Genomic DNA, 25,984 nt, shown 5'->3' with positions numbered 1-25,984 from the left:
CAAGATTATGATCACTTAGCAAGGCTTTGATTGATCAATATTTCTTAAACTCATTCAAAAGCCTTAGAAATTTAATTCTTTCTTTTCCACTAAAATTTATATTCATAAGGAATTGAAGCCTTAGTGGATTCATTTGCCATAGGCAAGTTTTCATGGCATTCACAAGAAAGATCTAATAATTTTGAAACAAACTTACAACTCTTAGTTCAATGACATCGCATCACTTGTAAGTGCACAAGTGTGTGTTATTTTTAGATGACAACCTCTCATCTTTTAAATGTGCTTATAAAAGGTATCCACTCATTAAACTCTAGTGAAAATTTTTAATTGAAGGCCTGATTTTTCTACAAAAAATTAGCAAACTTTTTAAAGAAAAATTCATTGAAATTTAACCATTTATCAAAGCTCAAAAAGTATTCATGATAGAAAACGACCTTTGTCCCACAAAACATGACCTCTTTGTTGTGTCATTCTGGCAAGCAGATTTTCTCTTACGGTTGTGCCCGACTTCCATTGTGTGTTTGACTGCATAGGAATTCCTATGCCATAGACTTTATTACTAAATTGAAGTTGATTGGTTGCATGTGTCTTGTGTGAACGTCACACGGTCCTCTGATTTTGTGAGCCACTAATTTTGTATCTACTTTTAGCAATAAGAACATTAAACATTTTTTATATTTTTTAATTCTGATATTTAATTTATTTTAGAGTAGAATAATGACTTCCATGAAGCAACTTCAATAAAATTCAACCATTACAATATTGAAAAGCCTAAATCAATATGTTTACTTTTCAAAATCACAAAATAATACCTTTTTTTCTAAAATATTTATTGACTTCTAAGAACTCAAATTTGCTGAATTTATATTAGCCAATCTTCAAATGATTTAAATTTATTGTTTAAATGATTTATCTTATCATTAAGACTTCAACAACTCAAATAAAATTTGGCAGTCCCTTATAATCGCTTTTTGATGTTTATTAACAGATATCTAAACCCACAGTTTGATGCTAAGAAAAAAATAAAGAATTTTTAGTAGCTTTACAAAAGCATAAGCACTCCGGAAATTTTGGTTATCAACTTTATATCATGTGTGACACTTTTTAGACTTTATACTCTCTTATAATAATTTTTTTAATTGGGTGTTGTCCTTAAATTCCCTATAGTTATTAACCGCACCTCATAATTTATCATAGGTTATCAACATTGCATTTTGACATATAGTGGACAAATCTTGCTAGGTAGCAAATGTCAGATGTTCGAGAGGATATTTCGTACAAAGTCCTCATGTGGATTCTAATACCTAATATTTTTACCAAATGCTCAAAGATTTATTGTTCCGACTTGACATGACAATTCCCTCGATGCATGAAACTATTTGGCCTGATGATCAATCACTTGTCTCATTATACAAAGCTACTCGAACAAGCCTAATAGTCCTTTGTCATGTGACCTATTAGTAATTGGTCAATGGCCCTATTAATCACCCATCATTTTAATTGGCTCAATAGAGTAGATTGGTTGAAATTATGATTGTTAGCTACAAAATCTTCATGTCTAGTAACTTAATCACCTTTAGGCCATGTCATATTCATATATATATATATATATGTGTGTGTGTGTGTATAATTTTAGAAAGAAGAAAATACAGTTGTAAGTTCTTTTTCAAGGCTAAACCAGAATGACCGCCTCCTATATGGAATTTTGGAATATGCTCCCACATATATATATATATATATAGAAAAGCTTTTAAAGCATCCCTAAAAGGTCAATATGGTTAATCATATTAATTAATTAAAGTATAAACTGAATAGATCAATTATGAATTAATTAATTTCATCAAGATTTGAGACTATTTAATTATGATATTTATATTTATCTTAGTCAATCAACTGATTAAATTAAGTTACGATTAAATATATATTAAGGTTTCATGGAAGTTCATTAGGTTTTAATTATGATGATTGGTTTTTTTAAAATATGATTTTTTAATAGTTAGTAATATGATGAAGAGTTAATAAACTAAATTTTTATAAACTTGTTAATTATTTAGCTAGTTAAAAACTTGATTAATTTTTTTAAAAAAATTACTATTAAATGATCTTAAATTTGCACTAAATAACTAATTAAGCCTTTCATTAATCAGTCAGACAAAGTATTGAGCTATTTATATTTATTAATTATTCCTTAATGTTTTATTAAACCCGAAAATTATAGTAGTATTACCACATCAAAGTAACTATCAACTCATAATGCACCAAAGTAATGAGCAACTATGTATTTATTTAGGTTAACCAAACTTAAAATTTCTTTCATTATGATAGTTAAACGTTTATTAGTGTTTAATAATGTTAATTAGGAATGGAAAATTAAATATTTAGTTAATTACTTACTCATTTTATTAATAATCAAAATTTCATTATGATGAATAAGATAGTATTTCAATTATGATAATTACTTTTTTAGAGTGCTTATTTATGATAATTTAATGCTAATTGTACATCAAGAATGTGCAAGCACAAATCCTAATGAGATCTAAAGGCCCATAAGGAAGAAAATATAACAAAGAAAGGTCTATCGACAGGAGATCGAGAGGCCCCACTTATCCAATTAAATGGAGCAATCTAAGACAGAAGGACAAAAAGAACGACCTAAATCCAGACGGATATGACTTGAACAGACATATCAACACCCAAGCTAACTACCACGGGAACGTTGAGCGAATGTATCGACCTAACTCTCAGCAGGTCCAACTTGAAAAAAGAAATCAGTTCCATGTCATCACCAAACATCCCACAAACACCTCTGAGGTTTCTCGCCATGGACAAAAAGTTGGCAATACAACAGAGCCTTACAATCATCCCGAAGGACCCAATTCATCAATGAATGAGATATCTATCTAGTTACATTGATCTACCCATTGCTTGATAGCTTAGTATGGTTATGTTGAAAAGAAGTCCTCATATAGGGATTGAGGGTTGACAGTCAAACTAGACCAACCAATCGGAAAAGCCTAGCTTGTCAAGCCAATTTTGTAGACCCAAATGCAATCGAATCCATCTGACTGGTTGCACCGACTTAGTCAAGCTAGCCGACTAAACTGATATTACTGAGCCAAAGTCTTGTTAGCCCAACCGACCTTGTCATAGAGAGTTTGCTCCCTCCATCGGCTCCTTTCCTCGCCGAGTGCCTTTGTTCCCTCATGCAAAGGCGAGACCTCACTCTCGGGGGATGAAACTAACTCCCTCGATGAAGAACTGGACATAGAAGAAGGGACAACCTAACTCGACTTGTCCCTCTAGTAAAGAGAAACGTAGGAAGGACCACCAACCTGAGGATTTGGCAGAATGACATTGGACGGTGACGTATCAGTCTGCACGTCAGCGACAGAAGAAGAGGGAGTTGTGGCCGCGACTTTGCTTGGATTCCCTGCACTAACAAAGTGAGAAGATTGTTTTCAAGGAATAACAGTGACCTTGCCAGTAACTTAGTCTTGAATAACAACACTATGAGCAGACACCGAGAAAACGTATTTCACAATCACATTATAAGGGAACATATCCTCATCTCCTATAAGATTACCTAGCTCTAAGGGACGCTTTTGCTTCTGGCGCTTAGTAGCCAACTTTTCCTTCGCCTCCCTAGCTCAAACAACTTTTACAATGCCTGAATCACGCCACATCGCTTCCATTATCTCACCCGCCAACACACGAGTAACTGTCATTTCTGCAGTATATTGCAGGATCGACAGATGACAACCAGTCATCATCCCCCCGGTGACCTCCATGCTCTCTAGAAGAGACATTGACTCTAACACTGAGCGTACTATTGACTCATTCCAAATCTGCCAAGCACCATAATAAGAGCCAACCAAGAACTTCTTTTTCCAGTCCTTTATTTTGTTCTATACTTCTATCAAGTGGAGCTTTTTCTCCTCCGAAAACATGACAAAGCCTTTCTTTTCGACCTTAAATGAGAAAAAATACTTAAAAGAGGTTGATATTCCATGAAATATGCTCCCACCTACAGAAAAGAACTAACGTCATTATCACGGCTTTGAAGTTTGACATTACTTGCAATAGAATAACTCCATAAGTGTGAACGACACTCTGAAGCTCGTTGCACAGAGGAAATCGAAGGCCATATTTGAATTAGTCTTAATAAAAGATCAAATCCTTGCCGAGAAGGTCCGTTGCTCGAGCCGACCGTACCAACTTCGGAAGGGTGATGCCCCATTGCAAAACATACTTCCTTTGTAACTCCTTCACTTTGTTCTCCATCAAGAACGAAGGATCAACGCCCTTAACGGAGCCGAAGAGAGTGGGAGAGTATTTTGGAGTTGTTTCAAAAAAACTGAAGATGACCGAAAGAACGAAACAAGTAAAGAAGAAAAATCAAAGCTCGAAAGCAGAAACCAGGATGCATAAAGTAAGAAGCAAAGATTTCATACCTTGTTTATAGGGCAGACACAAAAAATGAAGCATCACACAATGATGAGTGACATGCCAAACACCTTTTCAAATTTATTCAAATGTCTTTTCATTTCAAAATAACATTATTATAAATCTAAAATAAAATGCTTTATAAGCGAGTCTTTTAAGGCTTCGGGCGGGACGTACCCTTTATAACTCAACCTTCGAAGGTCATCACCCATCCTATCATAAGTTGTTCCATTTGATCACCTTGTGATGGAATTTGGACAGGTTGGTTGACTTCCGAAGTGGTCCCGACTCGCACAACACCTCGGCCAAGCCATCATGCAAAGCAGCAATCTCTACCTACAGAGCTGTCACAACGGAGCCCATGAACACCAGAGGGACTGAGACCTCGCGTACATGATCGCCGACCAGACTTTTGGTCGATCCCGCCGATGAAAGAACTCTTGCCACCAAGGAATCAACCCCTCCTGTCTATTGGCTGACAGCTCCAAGGGAAGGCGACCGATGCTCTATTCACTTATGTCTAATACTACAACAGGAAAAGGAGTGGATGAACAATGTCCTTCCAAAATGGCTGCCTTCAGTACTCCCGCGAGCTCGACCTGCAAACCAGTCACTACAATAATGGACTCCGTAATGTTTTTGACTATTCGTTGTCCTAGTAACTGTCTGACTCGGTTAGTTTTTCTGCATATGAAAAATGTCCATAAATACTAAAAATCGACGGTGATCGAAAAATCCTTTACGTACTCATAAATCAATCTATCGGGGAGATGGTCTCTGGACATCTTCCCCCTTTATTTTATTGTGAGGGGCCTTCGCCTTACTACAACAACGACTGAGGAGAAATACCAATCTCCGTTCTCTTCGACCCTTTTTCGCCCTCCTTGACACATTCAATGAGAAAGCCCTGTTGGCCACAGAGCTTGCACCAATGTCTGGCTCAAGAATCACTATCTTATGACGAGGGACTTTCGACACCTGTCCCTTAGGTTCCCTAAAAGAGCCGACTTGATCAGCCGACGCAAGTTAGGTCCTCAACAACTTTTTTTTCCTAACCTTGACCTTTTTTTCAAAAGTCGAGGACATGTAGCCGATCTTTGCCAGAATCTCGGGGTCTACATGGAGCTCCCTCAAATCACTGGGCATAACTCAAATCAGCTGGTTAGTAAAAAATGATGACAACAGATGCAAAGCATATAGAGACGCTATTGATAGAGCATATTGAGCACAAAATCTGAGGGGAGTTTATTATTAAAGTGATTTTATTAATCTTAGTACCAGTGAATATTAATAATTGTGCTATTCTTATCATAATTGTTACATTCAAGGGGGAGTAAATTTTGGACAACTAATATATATACACCATAATTGTCTGCAAGAATCTTAAAGCATTTGAACGACCAAGATGATGGCCAGATAACCAAGATGTTCTACAACTCTACTGTCAACCGCATGGTCAAGAATCGACCGACACACTATGGTGAGAAAATCGAATAGCAAACCATGCCGACAGTTCTGACCGATTGGAACGTAGGTGGGAATCATTGATCGCGGCTAATCGGTCGACCTGCCTTTTATCGCGATGGACAAGATCAACACTCAACAGGGCACCTCAGCCAACCAACCCATAGCGTGGTCGCCACTCAACCGGTCGCCTCAGTCAGCTGAATTCAAGCAAGTCGACTGGCCAAGTTACCGTCATATCAATTGTATTAAGAGTGATTTCTATAATTGCTCACTTATTTCTGTAATTGTACAAAATAAATTTTTGTAAATAGAAGACAAAAATACGAACAAAATGACCTTTTGTTTATTCTTTCTACAGGAAACTCCTGATTTGCCATATTACTTCTCTTTTTTTCTTTCACACAATACTAAACTCTCAGGATGTGTTCACAAAAGACAATTTAAGATCCAATATGTATATATATAAAACCTCTACATTGAAAAACCTCTGAAGGGTTACATAGATAATCTTTGGATCTCTCCCTAGTCTTATGCCCATCTTTCTTTCTCTCCTATCTTCACTCTACAAAAATAGAATCTTTACAGATATACTCAAAGATACAACACCTACCTCCTAAAATGATAACATGTCCACAAGCAAAAAGTGCCTTACTTGCATCATATTCGCTAGAACTCAAAAGGAACAATAGTTCCCCGTCCCTATCTCTTTACTTACCCACTCATACTGCCATACAGAGCCCCACATTGTTGCTGCGCCTCCTCTGCTCCCCGCCCGCATCTCTGCAACCACTCCCATCCCACCGACCCCTCAACACATAAATGCCTCCCACCTCTCTCAACTCTCTTCTCCTCCCCGTCGCCCCGCTTTCGCTCCGTTTCACCCTCTGAAAATCGCCGTTGATGGCAGCAAAGTCGCCGGAGAAGTTATCGCCTATACCGGCGTCAGTGCCCAGACCGAGATCTCCGCCTAAGTACCCGGATATTTGCGGGCGGCTTCGGCTGCAGGTCGAGGCGCAGAACCTAAATCGGGAGATTATGTTCCTCCAGGTAATGAATCGCAATCCTTCCCTCTGATTTCTCTGCGATTTTTATGATTTGTTTGTGTGAGATTTCCATCTGTGATGCCCGATGAATTATAAAAATTGTTTTTTTTATTTTTTTTGGTTTTGATTTTGAGTTTTTTAAGTAGGATCGGTAAGTTGGGAAAAATATTGAGAAACTGGTATTTGATTTCTGCGCTGAGTGCAGGAGAAAAAAAAGCTAATTAGTGGACATTTCTTGAGATGTTCCCATGGTGTCTGCTGTTTCGTTTTGTAGTTTCTTATCTGTCTAATCACATCCTTTCGGATGGGATGGAAGTCCTCTTCGAAAATGTCAACCTTTTCCGAGAAAGCAAAATTAAAAATTTATATAAAAAGAATTTTTTTTTATATGTGAATTAATTAAATTTAAGATATTTTGATATATTTTGTTTGAAAATTATATATATTATGTTAATGGCGAACAAAAAGACCTTTTTTTTCCGTCAATATCTCTCCCTCGAGCTCCGCTCCTTGTTCATTAATGGAGGCACGGTTGGGACGTGTATTCCCAACTCCATTTGAGTTCTCCAGCTCATCCCGCGCAGCTTCTTCCGCCACTGCTCCCATCGCTCTGTTCTGCAGCGAAACTTGCGCAGCCCATCTTTGACGAGCAACCGCTGGTTGAATCTGGCTTGAGCCAAGAGTGTTGAGCTCAAGACCGTTGTTTCCCTGGCAAGCGGAGCTCAGGGCCGCCCTTTGAGCTCGACTGAAGCTTGAGGTTGAGGTGGAGCCCACCATTGAGTCGACGGGTTAAGCTCGAGTTAACCCTAACTCAAGCTTAAATTTTGGTTAAACAAATTAAATCGAATTATAATGCGGCTCAATTTGCTTTGATTATACATGTTATTTCGTCTATTCTATTATATATATATATATATATATATATATATATATATATATAGGGTTAAATTTATTTAATTAATTTGTCACACAGACACATACTATCATGCTCTGTATTATTTGCTTTAGGGACAAGATATTTTTGGGCTAATATAGTTAGAACTAGCATCAAACCTCTCGCATTGTGCTTGTGTTATCGTACTAGTAAATCAGTAGTGGTTGATATAGTTTGGTTAAAGAAATCATCATTGAACAATCGGTGCTATTATTCATACTTGAACAACCGCGTATAATTTGTTTTGCATTGATCTTACAGCATATTGCACGTGGTTTCATCATGGAGAACATTGTCAGCTGATCCAATTTCAATTATGAGAAGGCACAATCTATGATTTTGCACCACTGTCATTATTAACTATGAACAAAATTTTAGACAACTATAAAATATCATTTGAAAAATTATAATAAACTTGTTAAACACATTAAGTAGAATTTTCAAGTTTAGAAAGCTATTCAAATAATGGGTGTAATTGAGTTAAGTTGACTCATAAGCTGTCTTGCGTTTCACTCCATAAATGGCTCGTGAGTGGATCCGTATCTACTAATTAGCTCATGAGCTAGCTTGTTTAAATACATTTAGATAAAATGTATATAACATAATAGAATTCAAGGGTTAAATGCAAATTTGTTTAAAATATTTAAAAATTCTCTCTTTTTTCATCTCAAGTGATTTTTCATTCTTTATTTTATTATTATCATTCTTTTTATCATTTCTTTACACCAATGGCTAGAATCAAAATCATCTTCTTTCTTTTATAATAAGCTCATAAATTTATGTTTGTATCTCAAGTCAAACATGATTAATTACTTATTCAAGTTCAAGCAAGGGGTGCCACAACTCAATATGTTAGCTAAAAGTCCCACTTCTCTACTCTTTGGCCAAATTTACATTCCTAATACTAACACTTCGCTTGTTCTACTACATTCTTCGTTGCCTGCTTCTCAATCAACATCTTCTTTGTCCCATGGGTAATCATTCACAGCTTCAACCCATTCTCTTTAGCCGATGAATTTATTGACTTACTGCATCAACTTTTTCATTAACATTGCCATTGGCATCATTGTTCGCAACTTCATTCTCAATGTCAGCTCTACTTAATCCACTTGTGCAAGATCAATATACATTTTCTTCATTAAATTCAACTTTGAGGTTGTGCCACCTGTAACAGTTAGCCTTCTCCTACCCTCAATTTCTGTACTTCTGGTAAGTTGCCTTTGGGATCAACGGCCTTTGTATCAAAATATGAGACAGAGTGTAAAAGGGTCTTCTAAGTGATCTGCATTAGCCCACTCCTGCCCTCAATGTCGTGTACCCATCGGTTTAGTATGGCTTAGCCGCCATACTAAACCGATGGGTACACCAAACTAGAGTTAGCCTGACTTGGTTATCCACGGGTGGCTCCTTTGTATAGATTTGGTGATCCAATCAACCGACAGCGTGGTCAATCTGAAATCACAAATCATATGGAAGTACGCATAAATCGAACTATGCCAAATGATCTTAATTATTGCATTTAATCCTACATATCATTTTGGATTAAAACTTTGTGGACTGAGAATTTTCTTTCTATGCATGACTTCCTGCATCTCATTCTATATTTGTATTAAGAAGTCTAGACCTTAAAACATCTTGCGTATAATGTGATGATCAAATTTTCTTCGAATCATCACAAAATCTCTTTTAAACACTTGAGAAAGCATTTTTTTTTAGTCAGTTGGGAAACTTTTTTATCTCTGCATGAAAATTTTGGCATTTTTTTCTACTCCAAGTGTCATGCCTTAGCTCTGTTGCAATGTTGATTACTCCGCAAGCTTTTTTTTTCAGTAGAAAAGATGCCTGGCACATTTTTCTATTTGTTGATTATGTTTCAGCTGTTTTCTGATATATGAAGTTATGAACCTTCATATTTCAGAGGTTCTCTCGACTTGATTGAGAAGCTTTTGGTTAGAAAACCTTACTTTAAATTAATAAAAGCACGCCTATATGAATTTACATGTTTTTATTATCTAGTGTGTTTGTTGGCCTTTTTGAGCAGGAGGAGCTGCAATCACTTGAAGAAGCTCAGCCTGTTTCTGGATGCTGCAAAGAGTATGCATCAAAATTTTGTTCTATTTCTGTTTCTAAGTTGTTATTATTGTTATCATTATCATGCAACCAAAAGCATGATTTGGTGATGCATTTATGTATTATTAAACTTGGAGATTGACATTCATCTCACACTAGAAGTATTAACATATCTAAGACTGAAATTTTTTATTTATGTATATATTATCCAATTTCTTGATTAACATCAAAAGCATCACTAATATTTATTTTTTAAGAAGTGAAAACATGCTTATGTTTTGATGTGACTAGTCTCTAAAATGTTATATAAGTAAATATACAAGTTTTAGTATTAGATATGTAAATTTATAAAAACTCTATGATATATATGTAAATTCTCCTAATTAACTTACATGGTGCTTAAAATAATCTGAATTATTCGTATTAAGTCCAAAGACCAAGAATCTTGACTCTCTTACTAATATATTAAAAATTTTATGAGGGTCAATATTCAAAGAGTGAGACTTCTACAATCCTTGATCCATTTACATTAACTTAATGAAAGCAATGAAGCTAGAGGAGCTGAACCATGAACTAACCTGTTGAGCTTGAGTGAATATTATGTGTTGTATCCGCATGTACGGGTTGGCAGTATTATGGTGCTATTCAACTCAATACCATCAAATCCGCACCTATCATGTCCCCACCTATAATTTTTCTAGGCTTTGTTTCCTTGCCTTTCTTCCTGACGAAATGTTGCTAATGGTGACTGTGGCAGGGTTGATGAGTTTGTACAGACAAAGGCAGATCTATTATTACCACAGTATGATTCCTTCACCTCGTTTATCAAACTGTGATTTTTATGGTAGCTCATTGAACTTTATACATATAAATATTTTTTTCTTTTAAACAGAAAGAAGAAGAAACGAAAATCCTGCTCATTTATTAAGTCACTCAGGTAATTCACCTTCCATTCTAGTTTTTTCAATGGATTCAGAACTCCAAACGTTTAGAAACTGCCGTGTATCAACAAAAGTTGAGGCTTTATGCATTGCAATGCAAATATGGAAAGTTACTCAAAATTTCTTTTTGATGGTAATTATTGTTAAGAAACTTGTAAAAAAAAACTTTGAATTTTTTTTCTGTTATAGATCAAAGCTCTGCTGCACATTCCCTTGCTCTCTCCTGCTCAGAAAACCAGTAAGATGTCTTCTTCATTGTTTAAATAGCTGCAAAATCTGTTCTGGAAACCATGATTGCTCCGGCTGCCATTTCTGTAAGAAGTCATGTACTTTGCCTGGCTGCAATTTTCCGAGTTTGAGTTGCCCCAGTTGTTCTTGTGGATGTGTCTGGTACTGTTGCCCCAGTTGTAAAGAGCAGAGGTTCTGCTGCTGTGATAAAGCATGCTGCAGCAGCCAATGTCTTTGTTGATCCAAGTATTCATATTTGGAAGATTTACATCCATACCATTCAACATTCAACATATCTAATACTTGAACTTCTATTTTTTACATACATTAACACCTTATTTATGAATAAATTGTATTTCACTTTTTAGAAGTCTAATTTGGTGGTATTTTTTATGTGATGTGAAAGATGGGATGCTATAAATGTTAAAAAAAAAAAATTAAAGTTTAGGTGTTAGATATGTAAATATATAGGAATGGGGTGGCATGCATGTAAATGCCCTTTTTTATTTATCGTTTTATGCTCTCTTGGAATCATTCTTTTGATTATCAGGGGCGGAATCAAATTATGTCTGGGTTTTGGGCAATTGCCCTACTTAAAATTTGAGATTTTTCTATATAAACAATACATATTTTTGTCTTAAGCATTTATATGCATGTCAACCAAATTTTATGTATTTATATATCTCATACATAAATTTTATTTGTTTAATTCTTCTATATCACATAAAAAATGTCATTATTATATTTTTTTAAAAATAAATTATACATTTTCATGTAAAAATAAAGGGCATATGTGTAAAATTAAAATTAAGCTATTATATACGTAAGACATAGAAGTTAAGGGGTACGTATGTAAATATTTCAATATATATATCTCCTTCTATGTATTCCAAGAAAACACAAAGCATGTTTATTTATAAATAAAGCATGAATTTGTAGCCACTCTCACGATTTTAAGTATTGATGTGTGCTAGAAAATTTGTGACACTAGAGTATCATATTATCGTCTTAGTGTGGTATGAAGATTTAAAACACATTCAAAAAAAAAAACTAATAATGACATTATAAATTTAAATTAGAAAATGAATAAATTACGAGGTCTAATCTGAGGATGTTTTATCATGGTATCAAGATTCAATGTGCACTCGGAAAAGAAAAAAATAACTAATAATGGTATCATAAGTTCTTATCTGAAAAAAATCAGAAACATTAATTAAAAGTTAGTTATATAAATTAATAATTAATTTTTATGAACTAATTACTCATGAAGTCATAATTTAACATTAATTAATTACTTATTACATAAATTTAAAAAAATAGAAAAAAAATTAGGTAAATTTTTATTAAATATATATATATATATATATATATATATATCAAATTAAATATAATTAAATAATTTTATATTGTACACACACATAAATGTATGTATATATCTATATTTAGATATATAGATATAGATATATACATACATATATGTGCGTTTAATATAAATTTATTTATTTATAATCAATTTGATAATATATAAATTAATTATTAGTTATCAATCAATTAACTGAATAAAATTAACTTGAATAAAAGTAAATTAAGACCACAAACCCATCTCCCTCGTCCCTCTCTCCCCGAAACCCTCACCTACATCCGCCCATGCTTCCCTTCCCATCTCTGTCCAAAACCCTAGCTTTTGTCACTCTTCCGGTTTCGCCCAAAACCATCTTTGTGAACGAACCTTTGCGATACAGCCTCCATTAGAGCTAGCTGGGAAGTCAACGACCGGATTGCGGCTTACAGAGACCGCCGAAACTCCTTCTTTCTTATCCTTCCGCTCCGCTCCTACCAGAAACCATTGAGGAAGGTAAGCTTGTTCGCGCCTTTCTTCCTCTTCGCTCGTCAATGATTTACTAAATCCGCCGATTCAAAGAAATCCCGGTTTATAGCTCAGGATTTACGGAGGTATTTTTTTTCCGTTTGGCAGGATATAGCTTAAATCCTGCATAAATCCTGCTTAAAACCGGATACCAAGCAGCCCCCAAAGGGTAGCATACAGCCCCTTAGACGGGATTGAACGGTAGTTCTACTTGGGGCTGCCGATAGGTCGGAAACAAGACGTCGGCAGCGAAATGGCCGCCGGAAAGCGGAAGCATCGTGATAAAGAGGCTGGGGAAGGAGATAGAGAGGATGGGGAAGAAATAAAAAAGGCCAAATTTTTACCTTCGATTATAAAAAACAAGGAGAAGCGTAGCAAAGTGTACGCTGATCTTAAACGCGATAAGCGGTCTGCGAAGAGGAAGCAAACCAAGGCCCGTGAAGCCGCCGAGAAGAGAGCTCTCGAGCTTGGTGAGGAAGTAAGCTGGCCCGTCCCTTGCCCTCAGTCTTGTGTTTCATCGTCCGTCTAATTTTTAGTTTCGTCGCTGTATGTTCATGAATTCGCTGCTTAATTTGTTCTTGTGTGATGAAGCCGCCTCTAAAGAAGATTCCTCGGACCATCGAGAATACAAGGGAACCGGATGAGACAGTCTGCAAGCCTAATGATGAAGAGGTCTGTGAGCTTCTATTATTATTGTTTTTCATACAGTGATTTTTTATTGCAGTTTAGTTTGGGGAAATAGCTGTTGCGCTATGTTGCGGTTTAAAGCATTGCATATTGTGAGCTAGCACTTTAAATTGGTAATGTTAATCAACAAATGTGAGCACCTTAGTATCACGTTGATGGCGCTAAGCTTTGGCACCTTGTTCCCAAGCAAAGTGCTTTTTTTAGAAAATTAACTACTTTCCTAAGGTGGTAAAAGGACATGATTTTTTTGAAGTGGGTTGTTCTTACATATATGGTGTGCAGCATGTGCTAAAGATTGAAAATCTACCATGAATTTACTTTTATTGACCGCAAATTTTTTTTAATTATTGTATTGTAGTAAGAAAGTCAAAAGAAGGAAATCTTTAGCTCATTTCTATTCACTTGGCAGTCTTTCAATGGAAAATTTGCTATCAAAATTTTGTCTTTTATGTTTTATTAGAAATTGTGTCAAATTTATACTCACCATCACACTTCTTCTTCTTTAACCCTTTTCATTTTTACATATTTTATTGTGAATTCTCTGAACTGTATGATGATGTGCTAAGAGACTTAGTTCAATAATATTATTTTGTGAGTGCTGGCTTTTGTATATTATGCAATTTGGATTAACAATTTCTATGTAACTCTAGCAATTTCTATTGAATTGATTGAAAATGTTATATTTTTTATTTTTAATGAACTTTCTATCGTAATTACGGTATTATTTCTTTTGTAATTAATTTCTCAAGTGAAAAAACTTGAGCGCTTTGTCTCTTGCGTCGAGCAATTTTGGATTTTTGAGCTTCAGTGTCAACTTTTATCTCGAATAATCTTAACACGCTAGGTCTAGTTGAGGCCATCTTTCATAATATTTGAAAAAGTTTGGGTGCTAGTCGTGCTAGGTTTTGATATGGAAGGAGAATATGTTTTTCTTGGCTATGAAGGCATTGTTAGTTACTTGTAATAGGTGGATATATAAATTGTAATGTTTCCCATGAAAAAAAGTTATAGGTGTAAGGCACAATTTTTTTTTTATATTGTCAAGCAATTCAACTTGAACTTTTGATGGTTGAACTAATCTGTTTTATTAGATGATGCTTAGTGTTCGACAACTCTACTTAACCAAATTATTAAGGTGGGTTTTGTAATAACAATTGAACAATTTAATCTAAATATTTTTTCCATCTCCTCTAAATTTATAAAGTGGCATTTTAATTCCATCTCTTGTTGGCATGTTTGCACATGCCCACATTGCCAAGAACGCAAGCTTGCGTGCTCTAACATGGGAGTATATAGGGACATTTGAATATAGGTGCATGGTTATGCAGAAACACAAGTATGCTAGCATATGGGCGCAGTCGGTACAATCGGGAAAGCTGGCGAACATGGTGGCATTTAGACAATTGGGCCTCAACAAACACATTTACGTGTGGCACTTGGGCATGTGGGGCAGCTTGGGCTTTTTTGGTGTCGTGTGTGTAGGGCCGGTGTGCTCTATGTGAGCATATGCATATGATTCATCACATGATTCTATCACCACAATATCACATAGCTGCTTCATCTTACATATTCAAAATATTTATGTACCGATGAATAAAAAATTCATTTGAAATTTAAGTTGACTAACATGGATTAATTTTTTTAAAATCTTCAATTCCTATAATGAGAAGCTCTGGCATTACATTCTCTAATGTCTTTGCCTCCAAGATTGTTTTTAAAAAAGTTCATTTTCTTTGCATGATGCTTAAAAGTTTCCTTACAATTATCTGCACTATTATTAGAATGGTATTTTATATCCAAAAAAGAAAAATCCTAATCCTTCATTCTTTGCCGAAAATTATGTTATTCAATAACTACTTTTCTCTTAAAAAAATCAATTGAAGCATCTCAATGTTGAATTGCCTCTCACAGTACTTGTCCCTTGCCGCTTCTTCCCTTTTAAATTTTTCTAACTTTTTTTTCTTAACACATTTGAATTTTTTTAAAATAAATTTTGTTGCTGCAACAAATTATGATCGAGAAACTGTAAAGGTGTTCAGCTAATGCTAGCTAGTTACTTAACTGTGAAATTGCTGTAGAAGAAAGTGATGTTCAAGGTTGTGGCTGAAGCAGTTTATGTTGTTTGGAAAATCCAGCTGTCAGCTATTGTGTTTTTTATGTTATCAATGACCTGGATATCCTTATTCATATTAGAGCACATAAACTTTATTATTTTTTATTAAATAAAATCACATTCATTTTCCCAAAAATAATAATAATATTCCGATCTAATATTCTTTGAAATCACTACCCATAAAAGCAATTTTCACCAGTTTTCACAGTTTGAGTTCTCCTATGAATACCATTCATTTAAATAACTTAATGTAAAGAGGATTTCTTACAATGCATTTAATATTTGATAAGCTAATAACTTCTAATAGAAAAAGTATCGCAATGTAATACAATTGTTGAAATCTGAATTATAAATGCAGTCCATGAACTCCTAAGAAGCAACTCGTCTCATCTCTACCTTGCATCTCAATTTTCAACGCAGTTTCATCATGATCTATCATTCATCAGCAGTTTGAAACTCATATTGATCAAGTATGAATGATCCACATTATAAAAATTGAGGTAAGGGTCACATGGAAATGGATGATTACTTTTGTGGCTGTGTAGTGTCATGGTAGTTTTTGGAAGCTCTATGTGCCTTTTGAAAGATTACATTAGCTTGCCATGCAAATAACCTAATTCTTTTTCCAAATGCCAAATGATTTTCTAATTTCACCTTACTGTGAAGGATGGCACTTGTTGAATTTCTCTTACTTCCTACTTATCACTTGTATCTTTCTTTGGTAATCAAAGATAAGATACTTTGTATCAAGAAATGATTTTAGAAACCCTGTTGCATCAGATATCTAGCATCTACGAGGTGTTAATTACTATTAAAATTAAGCATCAACTATTTATATAGAAATATAGTATTATTGACCAAGTAATTTTAGTTACTAATGAGAAGATGGCATGGGAATGTTATTTTGATTGTATCATGTAACAAATTTGAAGATATGATTGTCATGTGACCCGCCTTCTCAATCTATACAATGAAGATAAAGCACACTGAAGCACACCAGCGAGTCAAAATGACCACCTTTTTACTCTTAGGAACATGAGCATCTACATGAATTCAGTTATTTGCTTCAATGAAATCCTATCTGATTAGGCATGATTATGGTTTTTGATAATTTGTATAACAACATAAAAATTAAAATGTTAGAAGATATCTTGAACTAAGACATAGAACAAACTGTTATTTAGTATCTTTGTTTTCATGCTTTGAAAACTAGGATCTTTGAGCCTCACAACTCTGGTAGAAAATTATACTAGAGCATTCAGGCAAATAGAAGAAAGGCCTGTTGATAATCTTAGTTGAATTTTAGAATCACTCTTGCATTACCTTTATTTATTCATTATAAAATTGTTTAATATGATAGAAAATACTTTCGTTATGGTGCTGTTTGACAAACAATATATTAGGACATGAACACTTTGCAAATTATGCAAGAGATCAACAAAAAATATTTGCATTTCTCCGGTGAAATGCTAGCAATCCGCCTGTTTATTTATTTTTAATATAAGAGGTCATACATTTAGCTTGTATGTATAGTTTCATGTTATTCATTTATACAACACATACCTGCTAGTACAATGTTCTTATTTTTGCTGCAGTTATATTTCTCGTAAAAATGTTTTCATTTGTTAGTACTCCTATTGTTTTTTCTTATTTCTATGAGTTTTTTATTTTATCTGGTCTGCGCACAGTTGTTTGCAGCAAATGATGCTGATGAATTCAGCAAGATTTTAAAGCAAGAGATAGCTCCAAAAATATTGATTAGCACATGCCGCTTCAACTCAACTGTAAGAAGTTCATTTTTTAAATATAATTTTTGCATATTCAAGGTTTGCTAGCGCTATTTTTGTCCCTTTTTTGCAGAGAGGACCTGCTTTCATTCAAGAATTGTTAACAGTTATTCCAAATGCCCATTATTATAAGCGAGGAACCCATGAACTCAAAAAGGTATTTTAATGGAAAATTACTTTTTTTCTTCACAAGGAGTCAGTGATTCTATAATTTTTATACTTTTGTTTATTCTGCAGATTGTAGAGTATGCCAAAAACAAAGACTTCACATCAATTGTAGTTGTTCATACTAATCGTCGAGAACCAGGTAATTTTTATTTGTCTTTCAGGATAGATTTTTGCTGCATTAATAAGAATTATTTTCTGCATTTATTACCTTTCCAGATGCGTTGTTGATAATCAACTTGCCTGATGGACCAACCGCACATTTTAAGGTTTCTAATCTCGTTTTACGCAAGGATATTAAGGTAATTTAGGTGCAGTTTTAAATTAACCTTGCCATCTTTAAGATAACAAGAATTTTTTTATGAAACTTTTCTATAACTAATGCATACAGATTTCTTTTGGTTTTGCTGTTATCTATCTTAATTTTTTGAAATATATTTTTGATTTTGGTAGAAAATGAGGTAGATAAGAAGAAAGACAAAATATTGGAATACTTGTTTATTTTCAATGGTTGAAATTTGGCCCCTATAAATTGTGGGTTTAAAAGGTGAAAAATAGGACAGAAATTAGCTCTCCCTGGCTAGAAGGAAAATTGAAAAATTACAGCAGGTTTAATCTTAAAAACTATTAAATGCAGTTGATAGAATCCGTAGATATTATGCATCCATTAGCCCAGCTTCAGCAGCCATTTGTTTAACCTACAAATATTGATGTCACGGAGAATTTCCACCTGGAATTGCTCTCGAGGGAGAACGCTACAGTTGGTGAGGCTCACATTAATTTAAATTTCATCAAGCAAACAATCCTAGAATTGCAGAAGATAAAAATCATTTATTTATTTATTCTGCTTATTGCATTGGACAGTGACAAACATCGCGTACTCCCCTCAAGCTGATTTGTTACCATCATCGAAGCTATACCTGTCAAATCATTTTTTTTCATTTAAGCAGTTTTATCTTTCGTTTGGCCAAGATTGTCACAATCCAATTGGATGAGGGAATATATCACGTAGATCCCTATTTTGAATTTTTTTAAAAAAGTAAATTGTATGTTAACCTTAATTTGTTTTGTTCGATCACAATGGACTTGGGCTGTGTGCAATATTGATTGTTGCCCTTTTATCATAAGATAATACCCCTAACTTAGTTTTGCATCATAACTTTTACAAACGTGAATTTGCTAGAGGGGATTGCTCCGATCCTTGAGGAAAGTACCTCTTGTTCTCACCAAGATAAGCCTTTATAGGTAGGTCTGTCAAAACGGCTCATTGTTCGCGAACAGCTTGCGATATATATGTATGTGTGTGTGTATATATATATATATATATATATATATTTTGATGAGTATTATTTTAAAAAAAATTAATTAACTACAAGGCTACAGAGATTTATAATCAATTAAAAATATTAATTAAGAAAATATAATAAAAATTATTAAATTAGATTCAAATGATGTTATAATATAAATAATAATTTTTAAATATTACCTCAATCCTTGACATCTTATGACTATGTGATTAGGGTTGTCAATTTGGGAACGGCTTGTGTTCGGCTCGATAAGCAAACGAGTCGAACACGAACACACTTTTTGAGCTCGAAATATAAACGAGCCGAATAGGTGCTGAGCTTGGGCTCGCTCGTGTTCGGCTTGTTTACACCCCTATTTATAGGTTGGGTTTTGGTTGGTAGAATTTTGATGAATATATTGTATCCAAACATTATGAAAAATTTTGCTAGACTAAAATCTCTTGCGGATATACCAAAAATCCATGGGCTTTAAAAGTTTCTTAGTGAGATTAAGGATGTGCACCTTGAGAAGTAGAAACAATCTCCCCATTGGTTTAGCAGAGAGCTAATGATTTAAATTTATGACTCAAGTGGTGCTAGTGCTGACCAGGCTTGATTTTAGTCAATTGAGCTTCTTTGGGGAGTCAAATTATGTTGTTACCTGAGGCATCCTAAGGACCTCTATGGGACTAGACCAAGGTATGTATTTCTAGTTTGGTTGGATATTGAGTAATGGGCTTGTAATTATAAATTAGCCCATATAATAGTTCAATAACTCCACTTAATGCATCTCATTTCTGTTGAACAAAAACACTAGTCCAAGCCAGGCCTCATAATTCCGTTTATTTTTTTTTTCAATTTATAAGATTATTTGCGGTTGAGGCAGACATTGTTACGAAACTTGATATTAGTCTAAAACGGGCCTTCTAATTTCATCTGTTTTTTTGCTAATGTATATAATGATTGTAGCTGGAGTTAAAATCTAAGCATTTTTTGAGGTAAAAAGCAATAATCTGCTTTGCTGTTTTGTTTAGTTTTTAATTATTATTATTTGTATCTATTTTTTTAAATACATCATTTTTATGCTCTTTAGGACTAAGTATTTGAATTTGTTTATTTCGCATGATGAAGGAATGTTCTCACTGAAAAAAAGTTCTGGTTCAAACCCTATAATCAAAATCTGAATTCTCTTTAATTTTTGTCTTCTCAAATACCTCAGAACCATGGGAATCCTACAAACCACAAGCCAGAACTTGTTTTGAATAACTTCACTACTCGCCTCGGATGCCGAATTGGTAGGTGAGTTTCTTTATGTTCATGGAATGATTAGTTGTTAGAGATCAACATTTATTTTTTTAAACTTATAATCTCTCCATTTATCAAGTGCTTATTTACCCATCATTTTAGTTAGCATTAATTATTGGTTATCAACTACCTCCTTTTTATATGTATTTATGCAGGATGATACAATCACTTTTCCCTCAAGATCCTGTCTTTCGGGGTCGTCGTGTTGTAACATTCCATAACCAAAGAGATTTTATATTTTTTCGCCATCACAGGTAATTTACTTCAGGAGATATTATTTTTTGTTAGAAGCTGTAAAGATCGTTCAAAAATTGCTTATAGTTCTCATATTTAAATCATAAAAGATTTTTTAGTCATGAAACATGTGGACAATGCACAATTTTGAATTTATTGTGATCAAGATTATTGTTTTACTTAGGGGTTGCTTGTTTGAGAATAAAAGGAGTGCCTTGCATTCTTTTTTTATAAGTTTTGGAAATCCGAATGGTTGGTCGGAAAAGAATCTAGTTTCAATTTACAGTGCATTTGGAATTAATTCTCTAGTTCAATTTCATTGTATTTGAAATTCTCTGAATTTGGGTGAATTTCAATTACACCGCTTTGTGAAGTGTTTCCCGCCCTTATCACTGCCCTCCAACTGCCGCCGCTGCCTACTCGTCTTGCAGCTAGCTGCCTTCTCCTATTGCCGCCACTATTGGCCACCTGATATGGTTGGTCATCATCACTGTTGCTGGACGTATTTTGCTTTAATTTTTTTTCTTCAAACCAGAAAAAAATTTAAAATCTTGCATTTACTTTACACTAAACCAAACTGAAAAATATTCCAAATTCAATACATGACTTTCACATTGCATCCTTATTTTTAGCAAATCAAACAAGCCCTTAATGTGTTGCTATGATGTCGTGGTAATTAAAAAAGAAATTAATATTAGTACTGCTGTTTGAAGAAGTATAGTAACAGTTTAAGCTTTTTTTTAAACTTGACATCTCTTATGCTATAGGTGCTGCTATCAATATCAGATATTATTAACCCTTGCGAGCTTTAAAAGGCACTCATGAGCATATAATGCTATCTGTTTATCCCTCTTTGGAGTTTTATGAGATGATTTGGCATGGGGGTCGGGCTCAAGCTTTCCCATGATCCCACTATTATTAAAGTATTTTTCTGATGCTCGATTTCTCTTGTTTAGGGACGTTATTACATATTTCAATTTTGTTTGGTGTTTGGTGACTTGACACATAATCATAGCACAAAATTGTTGTTGTGTTCTTCATTTTTGAAGTTAAATCAAATTAGTATGAAACGGAATTAAGCTTGGACTAAACTTGTGTGGTTAGCCCAAAACTTAAATCTAGTTGGGCAGGCCCAATTTAATTTGTTGAGTAGTTATAGCTAGAGTAGAATTGTTGACCAAAATATTTCAAGTCAATTTCCGCTTGGGTTGAATTTAGTAATTTAAAAATTTGTTATTGAACAGGCAAAATTTAAAAAATAGAAATTTTTTTACAATTTAATATTAAAAATAGATAAACTAAAAGTAAAATTTGGGAAATGAACAAAGTTGCCAGCTGGCCAGCAACTTTGCCACGTGGCTATTACTTTTTTTATGAGAGGGAAACCTACGGTTGGGTCACGGCGGGTGGTTCGGCAAACATAAATGGAGAGAGGTCGCAAAGAGGAGCTCAGTTGTGTTGGTGCTGCTGTCCCATATGAGTGGAGAAGTTGCATGGATTGAAATAGAGAGAATATGGTCATCGTTTGGGCTTGCATATGTCAAGGCTACCAGAGTTGCACATCTCTCCCTAAGCACGCAGAAGCCTCTCTTCTTTTCTCCACACACAAATCACAATTCTCTCTTGCCTTCCCATTCACGTGAGATCCTTCTCTGGTTTTCTCACACCCTAAGCCATCTCCCCTTTTCTGGCAACCTTGACCCTCCACTCTCACGGGACGCCAGCACCAATGCAACCGGCTCTCTCCCTCTGTGTTTGTTGAACCACTTGCCGGAAGCCGCAGCCGGCCAACCAATGACCTCCTTCCCTCTCATAAAAAAAATTATTAGCGACGTGGCAAAGTTGCCGGCCAGCTAGCCACTTTGCTCATTTCCCAAATTTTATTTTAGTTTATCTATTTTTAATATTAAATTTTAAAAAAATTTATTTTTAAAATTTTGCCTATTGATCTGGAATGGAATTATACTCGGTTAAAATTTGCCGAACCTGAATGAAGTACGATTATGCTCTGGCAAACTTAATGTGAGCTTAATCAAAATTGATAAGAATTAAAACTAGTGCGGTTGCTTCTACTAAAAAAATTTTTCATCCTAAAAATCCACAAAGCTTTATATAAAAAGGGAGCATTTACATACATACCAACCAATTCATTTGTTTACATATGTAATATCTAAACTTTGTTTTGTGCATTTATGCCACACAAATCTTTCGTATCACGTCAAAATTGTTATTATTTTTACTTCTAAAAAGTGAAATACACATTTTCATGCATAGGTAAGGTGTCATGTATGTAAAAAATTGAAGTTTAGCTGCTAGATATGTAAATACATAGGAATTGAGTGGTATTTATGTAAATATTCCATAAAAATATTGGAAAGCACCTTATCTACTGGTTTGGTACAAGAGGACTTAAGACTATGGTAAATTAGGAAAACCTTTCTGTTGAACTTTAGCATATGGTAAATTAGGAAGTTACAAAGCTATTTTAAGTAATTATGAAAATGTTTGATACTAAGGACCTTTGATGATAATGCAAATATATGGCGATTAGTTAAAAAGAAAGGTTTTCTCATTCTATTCTTTGTCATTTTGGTTTATGCCCTATAAACAAGGATATCTACCGCCATATCAGTACCAACGAATCTTGTGAAGTTTTTATTTAATGCTATGCTGTTTTTCCGATTAACTATCACGTGAAGAAGTAATGGCTTAGCTTTATTTGTAATTTTTGAGACTCTGGTTTGCCTATCTCTTTGCTGTATTTCCTTTAATTCACTGAGAACTGGTAGTTGGTTTTCTCTCTAATCATTACTATTCTAAAACAAGATAGCATTAGTGTTGATATTAAAGAAATATGCTGAAAGCTTTTACGTTCCTTTCATTCTTTTCAGAATTGCAGCATTTAAGATATGGATTTAATAAATTTGAATTTTTTTACTTAGATATATCTTTGAAACCAAGGAGAAAAAGGATGATACAAAGGATAAAAAGGCTCAGAGTGCCCAAAATAAGATCAACACTCAAGGGCGAGTCATTGCACGCCTTCAGGTACCACTTAAAACATCCTTTTTTTAATGACGTCAGTTAGATTCCATGTGATCAATTTCATTCTGAACTTCAAATTTATTCAGGTATCATTTTCCCTTATTATAGCCATTAGTTCTTGGTTATTTGGCACTTTTAACTCTGTATTGATTTCCTCCAAATATTATGAGGATCTATGGTCTCAAGTAGCTTTCCATCCATTCTAGTTATATGATCATATACATTAATGACCATTATTTTTTAAGCCCAACGAAATACCCCTTAAACTCCCAACTCCAGACCATGAAATACTATAAGAGATAGAATAAAAAGGCTACAATTTCTATATAACGATTGATTAAACAATATCAGTCTTACTTATTTCTTCGAAGATATCCAATGCACCATTCTTCATGTACACCACCCTCACCTACCTTTGTCCGTCATCCAAGCCATCGGCCCATCTTCTTTTTGAAATGATTCGAGGTGGGAGGGCTTGAATCATCAGCGAGGCTGGGAAAGGCAAAAAATGCTCTGAAATATCTAACACTAAACTTTATTTTTTTCATTCATGCCACCCATATCTTTCACAAAAAAAATAGCCACTATTTATAACTTTTCAAAAATGAAACACTTTTTCATGTATAGGAAAGGTGGGTATGTATGTAAAAATTGAAGTTTAGATGTTAGATATGTACATACATTGGAATTTAAGGATATATATGTAAATCCTCGTACTTTTATCCCTCATTTTGATGCTAATGCTGAATCCACAATTTTGAAGCATGGTTAGCCGGCCTTGATGTTTTGACATTCAATGCATCATATGAACTTTATGAGCAATTATGATAACCAATAGAGTTTATATTTGAAATTTCTTTTTGGAAACTTCCAAATTTAGAGACATTCAGAAGTTTACATCTTTCTTCTTGTATATACTTATTAAACCTTGTCTCTCTCTCTCTCTCCCATCTGTCATTCCTACCAGGAAATACTTTTCCATTATAACCTTGATTTATTGCACCGAACGCCCTTGAAACCAAAATCCTGGAAAGTCTTCTGTATTAAGAAAATAATCAATTTATTGGGCTTTTTTGCAAATGATAACAAGTATCTTTTGGTATGTTGTGCAGGAATGTGGTCCTCGCTTTACACTTAAATTAGTCACCCTGCAGCATGGAACCTTTGATTCCAAGGGCGGAGAATATGAATGGCTCCATAAGGTGATGAACACCAAAACTTCACCCTATTATTGTTGTTTTTGTAATTTTTTTTAATTTTCTGTGATTATAATCTTGCAACCCCTTTGCATTTTTTGTGAAAATGTTAGGCGGATATGGACACGAGCCGCAGGAGATTTTTCTTGTAGGCTAGAGATATCAATCATCTATTAGGAGGATTTTTCTCTTAGCTTTCTTCAGAGGGCGCACGCTTTGGTTTGTCTCATGCATCAGTAATTAGTGAATATCTTATTTCAACAAAAATCATTTAATTATTTTGCTGTTCAACTGTTAGGACGGATAAATCAAGGAATTTTGTTTTTTGCTTCTTTTTTACATTTTGAAAATTTTGATTGTAATGAAGTGAGATATTTGCATATAACTAGTAATGATGTTCAAGAAATTCTTTTGGAGCGCTTAGGCTGCATGCCATCTGATGCATTTAAGCCTGAACGTTTTTCATAATATTTTCTTATTAAAAATGACATTTTTAATTTTATATCAGCATTGAAAAAAGGCATGCCACTCAATGTCCATGCATTTACATGTATCCCATAAACTTTAGTTTCTACATTTTTACGTGCCAAATAGTTTATATCAGATAAAAATTACCATTTTTTTTTTGTTTTAAGAAGTGAAATATGACATGCATTGGTAAGGTGGTATGCTTGTGAAAGTTAAAATTATGTTGATACATATGTCAATACATAAGAATTGAGTGGTATTATAGATCTTCCATATATATATATATATATATATATACACGAGCTGTTTTTTTTGTGACCATCATCTTGTCATACATCACAAACGTTTAAATCAAGTGTGTACTGTTGAGATGTTGCAATTTGAAATTGTAAAGGTAGCAACTTATACTAATCTTCAAAATTTTTTTCTTAAAATTTTTTATTGACAGCCATTCTTCCCTGATTTTACATAAGTTCTTCGTAAATGAATACACGCATTAACTATTTTATAGTTGCTTTGCTTAAAATAAGATATGAGATCGGTGCTACAAATATTTGTTAGCATTAAATTCTTAAATATTTGCGAAAAAGAAAATGGGTGGTTTAATGATTAAATGAGGTTTATGTTTTAAAAATCCTAACTTTCTTAAGTTCAATCTTTTATAATTAATTAGTCATCTTACATCATTGAGTCAATTGTGATCAT

The 25,984-nt window shown here is 34.1% G+C and overlaps 2 protein-coding genes across 2 annotated transcripts; both read left to right on the top strand.

Annotated features, from left to right (window-relative positions):
- Positions 1-6,488: 6,488 nt before the first annotated feature.
- Positions 6,489-11,455, top strand: LOC110025821 (guanine nucleotide-binding protein subunit gamma 3-like). The gene is made up of 5 exons (XM_020726483.1): positions 6,489-6,957; positions 9,929-9,981; positions 10,715-10,759; positions 10,850-10,894; positions 11,088-11,455. Exons 1-5 carry the CDS (start codon positions 6,811-6,813, stop codon positions 11,365-11,367), a joined length of 570 nt encoding a protein of 189 aa, XP_020582142.1. The 5' UTR covers positions 6,489-6,810; the 3' UTR covers positions 11,368-11,455.
- Positions 11,456-12,705: 1,250 nt separating this feature from the next.
- On the top strand, positions 12,706-25,142 carry LOC110025829 (ribosome production factor 1). Its single transcript, XM_020726495.1, has 12 exons — positions 12,706-12,981; positions 13,102-13,471; positions 13,585-13,665; positions 17,482-17,577; positions 17,654-17,737; positions 17,818-17,887; positions 17,965-18,047; positions 20,251-20,330; positions 20,492-20,590; positions 23,513-23,618; positions 24,728-24,817; positions 24,925-25,142. The coding sequence occupies exons 2-12, from the start codon at positions 13,247-13,249 to the stop codon at positions 24,961-24,963; spliced, it is 1,053 nt and encodes a 350-aa protein (XP_020582154.1). The 5' UTR covers positions 12,706-12,981; positions 13,102-13,246; the 3' UTR covers positions 24,964-25,142.
- The last annotated feature ends 842 nt before the right edge of the window (positions 25,143-25,984 follow it).

The sequence above is a fragment of the Phalaenopsis equestris genome, unplaced genomic scaffold (assembly GCF_001263595.1).
Source record: "Phalaenopsis equestris unplaced genomic scaffold, ASM126359v1 Scaffold000333, whole genome shotgun sequence".
In the NCBI taxonomy this organism is placed as follows: domain Eukaryota; kingdom Viridiplantae; phylum Streptophyta; class Magnoliopsida; order Asparagales; family Orchidaceae; genus Phalaenopsis; species Phalaenopsis equestris.
This window is presented reverse-complemented; position numbering and strand designations above follow the sequence as displayed.